We start from the raw sequence: 12,934 nt of genomic DNA, 5'->3' as shown, positions 1-12,934 counted from the left end.
GATGACTTTATACCCGCTATAGGCATCCAGCTGCCCCTTGCGTCCAAGAGCCGCCGGTCGCTGATTGTCCGCCAGTGTCAGACCGGACGAAGCCAGAATGCGGCCCAGTTTCATGGACGGGTGTCAGGCAGCTATACCGAATGGGGGAATGCTAACACTCAATGGGGGTTCATTCACAGGCCCGGCGCTCTGCGCAAGTAGCCAACCCTGTGCCCATACAAAGTGCAGTGCCTGAGCTTCAAATTTCTTTGTTCCAAATGTCGAGGAAACGGAGGTCACCTCATCCCACTTCTCCAAATCAGATAGTGGCCATATGTACACAAGATCAGCCAACGTACCGGTTGGGCCGTATGGGATCACACCGCTGTACTAAAACGGGTCAGCCCTTCTAGGGAAGTCAAAGATATGCTGGTCGACAGGCAGGAAAGAACCGAGAAATCGAATGAGGAGATTTACAGAGGAAAAGTAAAAGAGGAGGGGGAGGGGGAAGGTGCGTTGCCTTTATAGACAGGACTGCTGCTGATTGTGAAGATGTCAACGGTTTGGTTCACTACAAACTAGAAGGCGTGGTTAAGGCATCCGTGTCTGCGTTACCCATGACTTCACTTCCAGTATCACAACCGGCAGGATGCCTGGATCAGCGTCCGACGGGTTGCCTACGTTGGAGATAGGTCTTGTTCGATGGGAGGTGGGAAATTGTATTATGGGAGAAACAGAACGAATGCGTAGAGAACTAGAATACACGGGACCTTGAGAACTGCTATACAGACTCGATCCTCGGAGAAGTCCTTCAGTCGGGGCTGAGGCCTGAGTCCTTAATCTCCAGAAACAAGTGTAGAATAACTGGTTGATTTGGCAAGGAATGGTGCTATGTATCATTAATTTACGGCAGAATGAAACAGTACTACATCACTCGAGAAATTCGCCTCGGTATCGGAACCTTGGACTCGACTCCGACACCGCGCGAAAGAAAAGACAAGTTTGAAACAAAGGAAAGAAAAGAATCTCCACGTCGAAGAGAAGGTGATACACGAGAAACAACATCTTCACTTAGAAGATCAAGGAACGGGCTTTCTGTCGCCGAGACTCCGCGCTGCGGACTTGTGGCTGGGACTGCGTATGCTTGTGTCGTGGTCGTGGAGTTGTGTTTGCGGCCGGCGCCGGCGCCGTCGGGGGTCGAGTCATTTTAACGTCTTTCTCGACAGGAGCCAGATGTGGAGCTCCAAAATTGGAGGCCCGGTCTGCTGTCTCTGGCCGGGTGGACTTCACACTTCGCTCCCGTCTAAGCACAAGCTCGGTCCAGGGTTTGACCTGGCTAGTTCCAGAGCCTCCCTTACCAACGATCTCTGCAAGAACCTTCATCCAGCCTTCTTTATCCGCGGCATTGTCGGCATAGAAATCGATCACTTCACCATTGCCGAAGCGGATGCGGAATCCTTCCTCCACGAACATGTACCCTTCTTCCTCTTCAGCAAAGGCAGACTTACGCCGCTTACCACCTCGCGTCGTGGTCTCTTTTTGGGTCAACGTGGTCCGATCATCGATTAATTTGGCTGCCTTGGCTAAGTTGATTGTCGCGCGAGGTTGACGTGTAGTCTCGTGGTAGGCAGTCAGCTTTGGACCATGAAGTTTGAAGAAGCGACGACGCCAGTACTTTGAGAGTTAGCTGAGTTGAACCGTACCGCGGAAGGAATAGATTGAACATACTGGACAGTCGCCACCCTGCTGTGAGAGAAAGCCCTCCCAGCTGCGGGTCGACGCATTCTCTGCCTCACGCATCTCACGAACGCAGGCGTTCATGCTCTTCGGCATGTCTTCGTCCTTGGCACCTTTGGGCTTGGGGACAAACAATAATTGCAATTCCAATTTCCCAATCTTGTAGGGAGGACGGCGCTGTGACATGGAGCTCATAGTACTCTTCTTGCTCTTCACGCTACTTGCCTGCTCTTCAACAGCCCACTCGTTGAAGCATGCCACGTCGACTGTGTATGGCCGACCGTAAGAGTACTTTTCGTGGTCGCTGAGGGCGACATACGCGCGCGCGAAGCTACCATCCCGGGCCACGAGAGATTTGAGACGTTCCCAAACTGGAGCATCTGGATCCTGCTTCTTCTGCTGCTGGGATGCTAGTTGCTGTTTCATATCAAGCTCCTTCCGCTTGCGTGGGGAAGCAAAAACCCTGCTGAAAGTTGACTGCTTCTGGCGCGACGGGGATGATGAAGGAGTGGGATCCGGGGTCTTCATCTTCTCCTCGTCGACCTTCATCTGGAGAGTTAACTGGAATTCGAGATCGTTTTGAACGATCAGCTCGAACTCCTGCCCAATAGGGGCACTCTTGCCGAGCTCTAACCAAGCCGTTGTGACACAATGCAGACCGTTATCTAACGTCAGAGCGAAGTACGATCGCTCACCTGTTCCCAGGATCAGTTTTGGGAGGAAAGCCACCGACGGGTGATCGAATTCTCAATTACTTACCTTTAGGAAGGGGCAGATCCAGATACTTCAGTCCCACAACTTTCACAAACAGTCTGCCGCGCTCCTCACCATCCTCGAACGCAGTGTTAAAGGTCGGTTCAATTTCTTCGACTGGTGTAGGGGGCTCTTGCGCGTTACTCGGTTGGCCGGGCAAAGGAGGCACGGGACCGGCAACCGGCTTCTTGCGAATCGCACCGGATGGGGTGCGAATACTCGCACGGCGAGCTCCAGAATTCCATGGAACTGTTGTCCAAGTTTGTTGGCTTACTTTCCGCTGCGGCGACCCGGCGGATCTTCTACTCCGTGCTTCGCCGGGCGATTCTCCAGCAACAGGGGCAGGGACGGGCTCCTCTTCAGGGCGGCTACTCGCGACGATGACTTTTGTGTTCTGCCTCATGAGGTAGCCTCTCTGTTTTAAGATTGGGTAGTTAGCAGAGCTCAAGTGTGTTTTGTGGGTTCCAGTTTGGGGGTTCGGGGTCTCCAGGGTTGATGTCGAAGGGGCCGTTGAGGAATGTAACTGGGAAAGGGCGAGGTTAAACGCAACCTTTTGGGATTCAATAACCCGGTCAAATTCTTTATCCAAACCAAACCCAAGGTCTTCATCTTCCTGAATGCTAAATGGGATGTCCAGTTTCATAAGGCTTGGCTTTCGTGGTGATTCGGTTGGCTGCTGGGAGTTAAGTTCATTTTCTGGAGAAGCTGTTTCTTCTGCCTGGGATCCATCGGGGATCTGTGTGTCTAGAGGGATTTGGCCGCTAACTTTCCGACGAGTGGCGGCCATCGACTCGATGTCTGCAGGGGTGAGGGACGGGCGGATTTTCAGACCGGCTCCAGAGGCTTTCACTGTTGCGATGGGATCAGGAATGCTTTCATCCGCCGAATCTTCAAGATCACTGATCGGGTCGTCCACTGGATGACGGATTACCGAGTCTGGAGTAGATGGTGCTGAGATGTCATCGCGGTTATCAGGTGTTACAGGGCGTCTGAGGGACTCTGAAATGGCTGTCATCTTGGGAGCCGGATGTTCTTGGTACTTAGAGTCATCATGCTTGTTGTGTGGTTCATTCTCCTTTGGAGCGTGCTCTGGTTGCTCCGCGGGGACTGCCGTCGATTCAGAGGCTGAGGATCCACCGCTCTTAGAGAAAATGTCCTCCATTGAATGGCTTGAGTAATGACAGTTATCATCTTCGTCCTGGTTATCCTTCAGGGACTTGGAGGAAGGGTCCTTGGAGGGAACCGATGCATAGTAATCAGGTATGTCGTAAAGTCCATCGTGATCATCGTCCTGCTCTTGTTTGATCACGACACTGCTTGTGTCATCATCGTCATCTTCGTAATAGTTCTCGTCGTTTTCCAGGGATGGAATGGGAACGTCAGGATCATAATCTGAATACCGGCGAGTTCTCGAGTCCCTCGGGGACGAGTGCTTGTACGACCCGCCTGAAGAGCTGTCTCCCCCACGAAGGCCACGCAGAATAGAGTCTCTGGAGATACGCGGAGGAGAAAACGTGTCCATTGTCTCCGCAGTACGCGCATCTTGGGCTTCGCTCTCCACGGGCTGTCTTGCCGCCGATTCATTCTGTTCGTTAACGCTCTCCTTTTCGGGCTTCGAGCCAGGGCTTTTGCTGGCCCCATAGTCAGTCTCCTTTTCACGTTCCTCCCTCTGAAGCATCATCAAACGCAGCCTGTCTTCTAGCGACATGGAACTGTGGGTGAGCTCAGTGATGTCGGACTTGCTGTAGGATGCGGGTCCAGGGGGTGCCGGTAAAACGCGCTGGCTCCCACTTCCTAGCTCGAAAGCTGCCGCGAGTTTGTCCGGAGAGGAACTGCGCTGGGGGAAGGATAGACCCTGTATTGCAGGTAGCGGTGGGAGTGGCCGACGCTCCCCGTTCGAATCGAGGGACTCGACACGGGAATGTTTTGCAGGCGCTGCTTGCCTAGACGAAGGCCGAGGCTCTGGGCTTTGACTTTCCTCACTGGTAAATGCCTCGTTGTCCTCTTTAACCAGTGTGTCGTTAGCATTATCTGGGCTCATGAAACGCCAGTCTTCGGGCAAGACGACCGGGGTCTTCTCAAGGTCCTCTAAAGAAGCATCAAAACTGTCATCACGGTCAAACGAGGAGTCGCGATCAAAGCTAACGTCGCCTTCTTCGTCCTCCGAGTCGTAGCTACCGTCACGAGATTCGGATGCTATGGACGAGGGATCGGGGGTAGTCATTTCGTATTCGTTTACCTGCGGAGGAGCAGCATCGAATGTCACGCTTTTGGTGTAGCGGGAACCATCGATGTCAGACCAAATCTCGCTCTCCGGATCGAAGGCCATGTCCTTGGTGCCAAATCTACTGGCACGAGACAACGATGACTTCGCTGGAGGAACTTGATCTTTGCTGGGCGAAGGAGGTCGGGGCCCAACCTGGGCTTTTTCTGAGGCCTGGGGAGACTGAGCAGTACCCAGTCCCTGTCTTTGAGGAGATGCGCGGCCAATCGCTAGCGGCCTTTGCGGGACGTATACATTTGCGGGATCGTACTCTTGGTTATAATCACGCCACATATTGCTATTTTTGACTCGTGATGCACGCTTTAGGTTCTCGAGAGAAGGCCTTTTCGCAGGCGAAAAAGCGGACTCAGGGTCATAAGGCGCTTGATTTTCCGAGCTCTTTTGAAAGGGGGAGCCAGAGTCGCGGCCCTTCCAAAACAAGCGTGCTGAAGACGGGGACTCATACGGTGATGATTCGTGACTTTTCGTCGTCTGGATCACTTCATCAGCTTCAGCATTGCGCGAAGAATTCAGGTGACCTACTCTGGTATTCTGGTTCCAAACTGGGGAGTTTCGACGCTGAGCCATCGGACTCACCTCCGACAGAGGTCGCTGTCCTGTGCTGCCGCCCATATTTGCTCAACACACTCCCGAGGACCAAAGATGGAAGAGAAAACAAGAAGATGAATTCAAAAAGCGCAAAGGGAGATAATAAAAAAAAAAAAAAGAAAATAACCCTGGACAAGTTGAATCAGCAATCTGGGTTCACCTGCGGTGGAGTATCCCTTGCGGAAGGGGTCTCGCCCATACCTATTCTCGAAAAGCGGAAAAAACAAACAACAGACGTCACACCTCCGCACAGCTCAAAAAAGTGAGTGCCAGATGTATCCAAATCGCAGGTGCTAGTGTCAATATCACCTCGACGCTGCGTTGCTCATGGGACTCGTAAAGGATTCACAAAAGGAATATCATCCAAGGCGATTGGCAAATTCGTTAACTTTGAGGTTTCTGTTTCGTTTTTCTTCGGTCTTACACTACCGCGAGAAGAACAACGGTAATAGCGAAGGAATATGAAAGTCAGGCGGAAAGAGACCGTGGTTGGGTGCTACCTAGGTAGCGGGAAGAAAGTCGAAGTCAAATGCGGTGAAAATACAAGGGGCGAAACGGAAACCGACAAGACATGCCATCCACCACCGGCACTGAATATGACGACAATGTCAAGACAATGAGGTGGGAATGGAATGGAGGGGAGAAGCGAAGAGGAGAGTCTGTTAAGTACGGGAGGTCGAGATGGCCGACGTCGCGGTTGGAGACAATGAGATGAGCGGTGATGTTGACATTTGCCTGGCGGGAGTCGCCCCAGCAACTGTCCAAGTCCTGGCAGCCTTGGCGCCTCAGGGCCTGATAGCCGGGGCTCTTCCGATCGCTCTACGCTAAAACGGGATTAGCGCGGTATTTTCCTTGGTGGACCGAGCTTCTTCCCCTTTGAGGATCTTTTTTTTTTTCTGGAGGCACGAGCCGGTCGAGACTCTCTCACCACCCTTCATTAAGGCACACGCTCATCATGAACAGGCTAAATGGACTATCTTTTCCACTCAGACCTTCGATATGCCTATTCTGTCGTATTCAGACATCAGCAGCAGCTTCCCCCCTCTTGGGAGGCCAGGCTGTCCGGGCTCTGGCCACTGGACGCTTCAAGGGTCGGAGGGTCGCTCGCATGACGCTGTCTCGAGATGTTGGGAAAACAACTCTCAAGCCAAAACGATTAGATCGCGGCAAAATCGGCCCATTTTCCAACATGAATCAGACACAGGCGCGAGTTCGACCAGATGCGCGGCCGCGGTCAGCAGCCGCGTTGAAGCGCACTGGAGAGCCAGAAGAAGCACCCAAAAAGAGCAACAGCCCTCTCTATAAGGCTCTCAAGATGCAAACCACGCTATCGCCGATCTCGTACGGGCGACGGACGGCAACCAAGGCTAAAATTGCCGAGATCACAAGTTTTGACCACTTCGCTCTCCTCCCCATTGTCCGAAATTCAATCTCATCCCAGGCCCTTCCTGGTATCGCAGACCTCACCCCGACTCCCATTCAACGCCTTGCTATCCCGATACTTCTCGATGACCCTCGAGCCAAGAAAAAGTCTACGAAGGTTGACGACGAGGAGCCACAGTACGCTCAATACCTTCTTGCGGCGGAGACAGGTTCGGGGAAAACGTTGGCGTATTTGATACCCCTTGTCGACGCTATCAAGCGCCAGGAAGCAGCGGAGAAGGAGATTGAGAGGCGAGAGGAGATACAAAAGGCGCAAGAGAGGGAAGAGAGGCTGAAGAATGAGGCGTTCGACATCGAGCCTGAAATCCCTCCAGAGTCAAACGCAGGCAGGCCGAGGGCGATCATTCTTGTACCGACCGCCGAACTGGTTGCCCAGGTTGGAGAGAAAGTCAAGTCATTTTCCCATACGGTCAAGTACAGATCGGGCATCATACACTCCGGCTTGACCCCTCGTCGAATCAAGAGCACTCTCTTCAACCCAGCTGGCATCGATATTCTCGTCGCGACCCCACATCTCCTCGCATCGATTGCGAAAACCGAGCCGTATGTCTTGAGTCGCGTCAGTCACCTTATACTAGATGAGGCCGACTCACTTATGGACCGATCATTCTTACCAACCACAACGGAAGTCATCAGCAAAGTGGCACCCTCGTTGCAAAAGCTCATTCTCTGCTCAGCTACAATACCACGGAGCCTCGACAATCAACTCCGTAAACGGTACCCGGATATCAGGCGTCTAACAACTCCTAATCTACACGCGATTCCACGACGCGTACAACTAGGAGTTGTCGATATCCAGAAAGACCCATATCGCGGGAGCCGAAACCTCGCATGCGCCGATGTGATTTGGTCGATCGGGAAAGCAGGCGACACGGACCCAGTCCACCCTCACGCCCATTACGCGGGACCGCAAGTTAAGAAAATCATCGTATTCGTCAACGAGCGCGAGGAGGCCGACGAAGTGGCCGAGTTCCTGAAATCCAAGGGCATTGAAGCCTACTCCCTATCGCGAGACTCGACCGCTCGGAAACAAGAAGACATTCTCGCCGAGTTCACCCAGCAATTCACCCCTCCTACCCCCGAGGAAATCATGCTTGCCCAAAAGAAGCAGCGCGAAGAAAAGGCGATCCCGTTCGCGACGACCCAGCAGAACCGAGGCGGCCAGCGGGTCTTGGCTAATACCAAGGTGCTTGTCACAACGGATCTTGCCTCCCGCGGTATTGATACACTCGCCGTTAGGAATGTCATATTATACCATGTCCCGCACACAACGATTGATTTTATCCATCGTCTCGGGCGTCTTGGACGGATGGGGAAACGCGGTCGTGCGATTGTGCTTGTAGGCAAGAAGGACCGCAAGGATGTGGTCAAGGAGGTCCGCGAGGGGATGTTCAGAGGCCAGGCGCTGATCTAACCAAATCCGCCAGTCTTGTATTATTACTTTATTTTCTCGGGGACATTCATATTGGCGCTGGAAACGGATATACAATACCCGCGTGTCTCGGTTTAGAGATTGTTGTAATCATGTATCATATCGACTCTCATGTACATTATCGCCACAAAGCATATATAGCATCTATACAGAGACGTATTCGACTCTGCACCCCATACCACCCACGTTACCCACCAGCTCTGTATAACCTATTTCACCCCTCAAACCGGAACCCTCGCCCCAACCCGCCTGAAAAAGTCACACCTCTCCTTCAAAAATGTCACCTCCACATTCCCGAACCCGCCTTTCCTAACAACAAATTCCTCCCCCATCCCCTTCAACTCCGGGACACCGATCACGCTCTTATTCGTCAGTTTATGCGCGTTCGGATCCCCCGTCTGGAAGAAACTGGCCATTGCACCGGCGTATCCCTCGTAGATGAGTGGGTCGCTTTGCTGAATTGGGTCGACGGTGTTCCACTTTGGTTAGGTTAGCATGATCTCTACCTGAACTTGAACTTGAACAAGGGAGTCCTTCCTCTGAGGACAAAGGGACTGGGCACGAGTACGGACTACGTACGTAGATGGTATCGCTCGCATGCTTCGCCGGCGCAATTGTATACTCGCTGATATACCCCTTCTCCCTTGCCGTAGAGGCAACCCAGTACGCCGGGCAGGCGAGGACGACGTCTCTGTACAGTAGTCCCGCGCGGACGTACGTCGAGTTGTAAGGGTCCAATAATGTCTCGGTTTGCCCGGTTACCGGGTAGTACTTGGATTCGAGCAGGTGAATTTCGCTTCGCGATAAGCCTGGAAGAAACCCGGATATCCAGGAATGGAAACTCGCGGTGGAAGAATTGAATCCGTCTTCTGAGGCGCTGGAATTCGGATAGTTGAAGCCCGGGGGGATGAAGTTTTCGCCCTCGTGCGTGTTGTACATTGCGAAGATGTGGTCTGTTTTGAGTTCGGTGTGCTCTACAGCGTCCGTAAGGGAGTGAAGGAGGAACTCATCGTCGATAACAGGGGCCCAGGTATACGAGCTCGTCGTGTACGTGTGGCTGCCGCTAATGGCGAGACTTGCGTCGCGGATTGTCTGCACGTCGACGCGCTTCAGACAGGAAAGCGAATCTCTTGCACCACCGGCGCAACCGGTTAGATTGACAAACTGCTCGTATATTTCCTCTGCTTCGGGGTCATCGTATCGATATGTTTTCGGCCAGAAGGGGGAACTAGCCAGAGCCTTCGTGAAGAGCTTGCGGTGGTCTCCGTGACGTCCATTCGCGAGGACCTGTGCGATGACTGACCCGCCGCCGGCGGACTGGCCCCATATCGTGACGTTGCGAGGATCGCCACCAAAATGCGTGATGTGTTTCTGAACCCACTTGAGCACGTACTCTTGGTCTAGTAGGGCCGGGTTGAGATCTGAGGTTGGGGACTCCTTGATTGCCTTTCCGGGGAGGAAGCCGAAGGCGTTGACGCGGTAGTTGGGGTATATAACGACGTAGTCGTTTAGAGTTGTCACGTTGAGAACGGGGAATGAGGACGGAGGGAGGGTGAAGGATGCGCTTCCCTGGATGAAGGCTCCGCCGTAGAAGACCACGAGGACGGGCCTCAGTGTTGCGGGAACCGAAGGAGCGCTGTTCCACGGTCGAGAATAGAGGCCTAGGTAGAGGCAGTCTTCGGATCCGTTCACAGTGCGTTGCGGGCACATGTCGAAGTCTTGGTCAGTGTCGTAGATGCCATTGGATATCCTGAGAGGAGGCTGAGGTGCACGAAAGCGGTTTTCGCCAATCGGTGGTGCTGCAAAGGGGATCTTGCGGAAGTAGGAGAGATTGTAGGTCTCATCGTATTTCCCTTGGAATGACCCATAGTCGAGGTGGACGAGGGGATCGCTGTAGGCTCCGGCGCGAGAAGTGGTCAGAGAAAAAAGCCACAGAATACAGAAATATAACTTTTTCATGTTGAACGGGTCGTCTTACCGTTGAGAATATCGTCAGCTAGTAGCGGCATGGGGTGAAGCTTTATAAAAACATCCCAATTTGAGCCTTCCAGAAAAGAGCACGGCACATCGGGGTGATACAAGCCGAGAAGCCCTTCAAATTGCGGCCAGAGAGTCGGGGGAAGGGAAGAAGAAGAGCTGTCATTGGTGCAGTAATATTTCTTCCTTTCAATTGCGAGACGGATTCCTCCAAGGCAGATCAGAGAGTGGAGATTGGAGAATTGCGGGGGATGAAGACAGAGGAACTGATATGAAGAGCCTTGGAATATGGTTAAATAGCTTCTAAGAAGTGTTACATGATACCAACATAGAATACAGATCCCAACCCTGAGCTAATCCCGAATATGAAAGCGGCCGAAAATGCGAGAAATTGAGAGCACAGCGAGATGAAGCCTCCACGAACTATCTTGAGCTTCTTCACAGCCATCTCAATCCTATCCGGCTTTCCCCAACGCCTATCCATACCACAATAAAGTAAATCGCCGCCTGAAACTCCACGCCCCGGGACACCAGTCGCAAAACATGATCATTACATAGTCATTCGGAGAGCTCGAGTCTGTCGTCTGGTTACCCGTGTCTTCCGTGGTTCGTCCATGGTCTCGCTCTCGGGGGTCTCGGTGCGCGCTTCAGATAATTCTGGAGTTGGTGTAATACCGAAGCTAACACCGCGCCCCCTACGTGAGACGAGCGCCTCCTCCTCAGGGTATAAGAACCGATGGATGGTACGATGATCCATCACGCGCTCTTCGTCGTCGCTGGGCCCCTCCTTCTCGGTCTTGGGCCAGCGGAATCCGTATAGGATGGAATGACGTTCGCAACGAGGGCACTCTCTCCGGGTTAGATAGGAGTTTTGTTGTACAAACCAGGAGCTGCAGGTGTGGCAATCTACCCAGCGGTCATACGCGTGCGCCAGGAGCTTTGGAGTCTTGGTATAATCCCCAGGAACTCGCGTGAGTTTTGAGACAGGTTCAACGGATAGGAAAACGCGCTTGCTTCGTGACTTCTTCGGCTTCTTCCCTGGTTCCAAAACCTCAAGTTTCTCTTCGAGCTCGGGAGAAGCCGGAACATCGCTCAAACAACTCTCTGATTGTGAGCCATCCTCGAGAAGACCTAGAGCGGAGGATGAGGCGAGTTCTTGGAGAGACGCTTCGGCAGTGCTTTCAACCTTGACTTTAACATGCGCGTCGCCAGCTGGGGTGGATGTCACCCCTGTAGACTTGGCGGCCTTGATTGTAGTCTTGACATCGGACACCGGGCCAGAAATTTCAGGCTTAGTTCCAAGTCCTTCATCACACTCAGAGGTCGGGGCAGTTGATGTTGATGATCGTTGTGATTCGTCGGGAATGAGTGAAGTGAGAGATTCGGAATCGGTACTCGAGGACTTGGGATCACCCACAGCGGGATCGCTCGTTGTTTGCGTGGCAGAATCATTGTGCCGAGGCGTCGCAGTTCGGGTTGTGAGAGCGCCCGGCTCGGATTCAATTGATTTAGCGATCTCTTCTGAGAGAGATAGCTCAGACCGCAGCTTCGAGTTGCGTGGGGTAAATTTCGCCCGCTTCCGCGGGGTCCAAGAAGGAGAAATGTCGGAATCAACCTCTGTTGTAGCCTTGCGCTTTTTGGGTGTATGAAAGCCTTCAGCAGGCAAGAGCTCTGGGGTGGATGCTTTGCTCTGTGGCTCAGAATCGGCACGTGGTGACCATCCATTCCGGACCGCGCGTTCGCAAGTAAGACATAAACACTCGCAGTTGTCGATGCCAAAATAGTCTTCGCCGTATGAAACGGTGATTTCTTCGCCGATATAGATATCTCGAGTAGCGACGACCTGCATTCCTTCGACGCCGCGGGTCACCAGTCTCCCGTTAGCGCTGCAGTCGTGGTTGGCGAAGCGGGCGGGGCCCAGGAAGAAAGATGGTGTTTTTCGCCTGCTCGACATCACAATACTAAAATCCTTTCTCTTTAGATCGAGATCCTGCTCCTCTTCCTTGGTCATTGGCACAAGGGTGCCGCTCAAATACTTGATCTCCCGACCTTGCGGAATAAATCTTCGAGCACAAATAGCAGCCTCGTGTTCGGTAATCGTATAGCGGTTCGTCGTAGTGACTTCAAAGGGGCAGTCGGGCAGGTACATCTGAATATATTTGCGAAGATGTTTGCGAAACCAATCCTTCTCTCTGTCGTTAGGAAGCCTCGTCAGGTATCTCTTCATTCCTGATAGTTCAAGTATTTTTCGTTCCGCTTCGCCCGCATCCTTGTCGACTATGACATCGTGCAAGAGAATACGGCCCACAGTATCGTCGACTACGCCCCGTACGGGGATATATTTAGTTCGATTTTTGCGCGTTTTTGTCCAGAAGTGAGCCTGCATTAAGTCGTGCGGTCAGAACAAGCCTGTAAGATCGCCAGTCGCCGAGGAAGACGTACACAATCCACCAGCGCATCCGTTGCGACATCGTCATAGCTGGCCAGTTTCGCGAGGGTCAGCCGGTCGCGCACCGCAGGACTCGACCGCGCCTTCGAGGGCGGCATTGTAATCTCTAAGGTTACAAGAATCTCATGCAGTCGAAAATATGTCGTTCTTGCGGCTGTGCTGCCAATTGTCTGGTCATCCAGAAGCGTCAAGGGGAACCAAGCGGGAGAGCGGAACTGGGAAACTGCGAAGCTGGTATATAGCTGATAAAGAGCGTGAATAACACAATTATAAGGCAAGAATAGTGAATCTA

The 12,934-nt window shown here is 52.8% G+C and overlaps 3 protein-coding genes across 3 annotated transcripts; 1 reads left to right on the top strand and 2 right to left on the bottom strand.

Moving 5' to 3' along the window:
• Window positions 1–677: 677 nt before the first annotated feature.
• On the bottom strand, window positions 678–6,054 carry bud4 (putative GTP binding protein (Bud4)). The gene is made up of 6 exons (XM_071027732.1): window positions 5,543–6,054; window positions 5,276–5,469; window positions 3,020–5,224; window positions 2,476–2,884; window positions 1,708–2,411; window positions 678–1,653 (listed from the first exon to the last, which is right to left on the bottom strand). The coding sequence occupies exons 2-6, from the start codon at window positions 5,363–5,365 to the stop codon at window positions 1,051–1,053; spliced, it is 4,011 nt and encodes a 1,336-aa protein (XP_070891612.1). The 5' UTR covers window positions 5,366–5,469; window positions 5,543–6,054; the 3' UTR covers window positions 678–1,050.
• A 198-nt stretch (window positions 6,055–6,252) lies between these two features.
• mrh4 (ATP-dependent RNA helicase MRH4) lies at window positions 6,253–8,551 on the top strand. The gene has a single exon (XM_071024622.1). The coding sequence runs from the start codon at window positions 6,297–6,299 to the stop codon at window positions 8,196–8,198; it is 1,902 nt and encodes a 633-aa protein (XP_070891611.1). The 5' UTR covers window positions 6,253–6,296; the 3' UTR covers window positions 8,199–8,551.
• BJX67DRAFT_386905 (putative carboxylesterase) lies at window positions 8,438–12,740 on the bottom strand (the record flags this gene model as incomplete). Its single annotated transcript, XM_071034151.1, has 6 exons — window positions 8,438–8,695; window positions 8,796–10,107; window positions 10,668–10,669; window positions 10,786–11,231; window positions 11,325–12,573; window positions 12,636–12,740. The coding sequence occupies 6 exons, from the start codon at window positions 12,738–12,740 to the stop codon at window positions 8,438–8,440; spliced, it is 3,372 nt and encodes a 1,123-aa protein (XP_070891610.1).
• Between the last annotated feature and the right edge of the window lie 194 nt (window positions 12,741–12,934).

Source organism: Aspergillus lucknowensis, assembly GCF_044049455.1.
Source record: "Aspergillus lucknowensis strain CBS 449.75 chromosome Unknown BJX67scaffold_1, whole genome shotgun sequence".
Taxonomy (NCBI): Eukaryota; Fungi; Ascomycota; class Eurotiomycetes; order Eurotiales; family Aspergillaceae; genus Aspergillus; species Aspergillus lucknowensis.
This window is presented reverse-complemented; position numbering and strand designations above follow the sequence as displayed.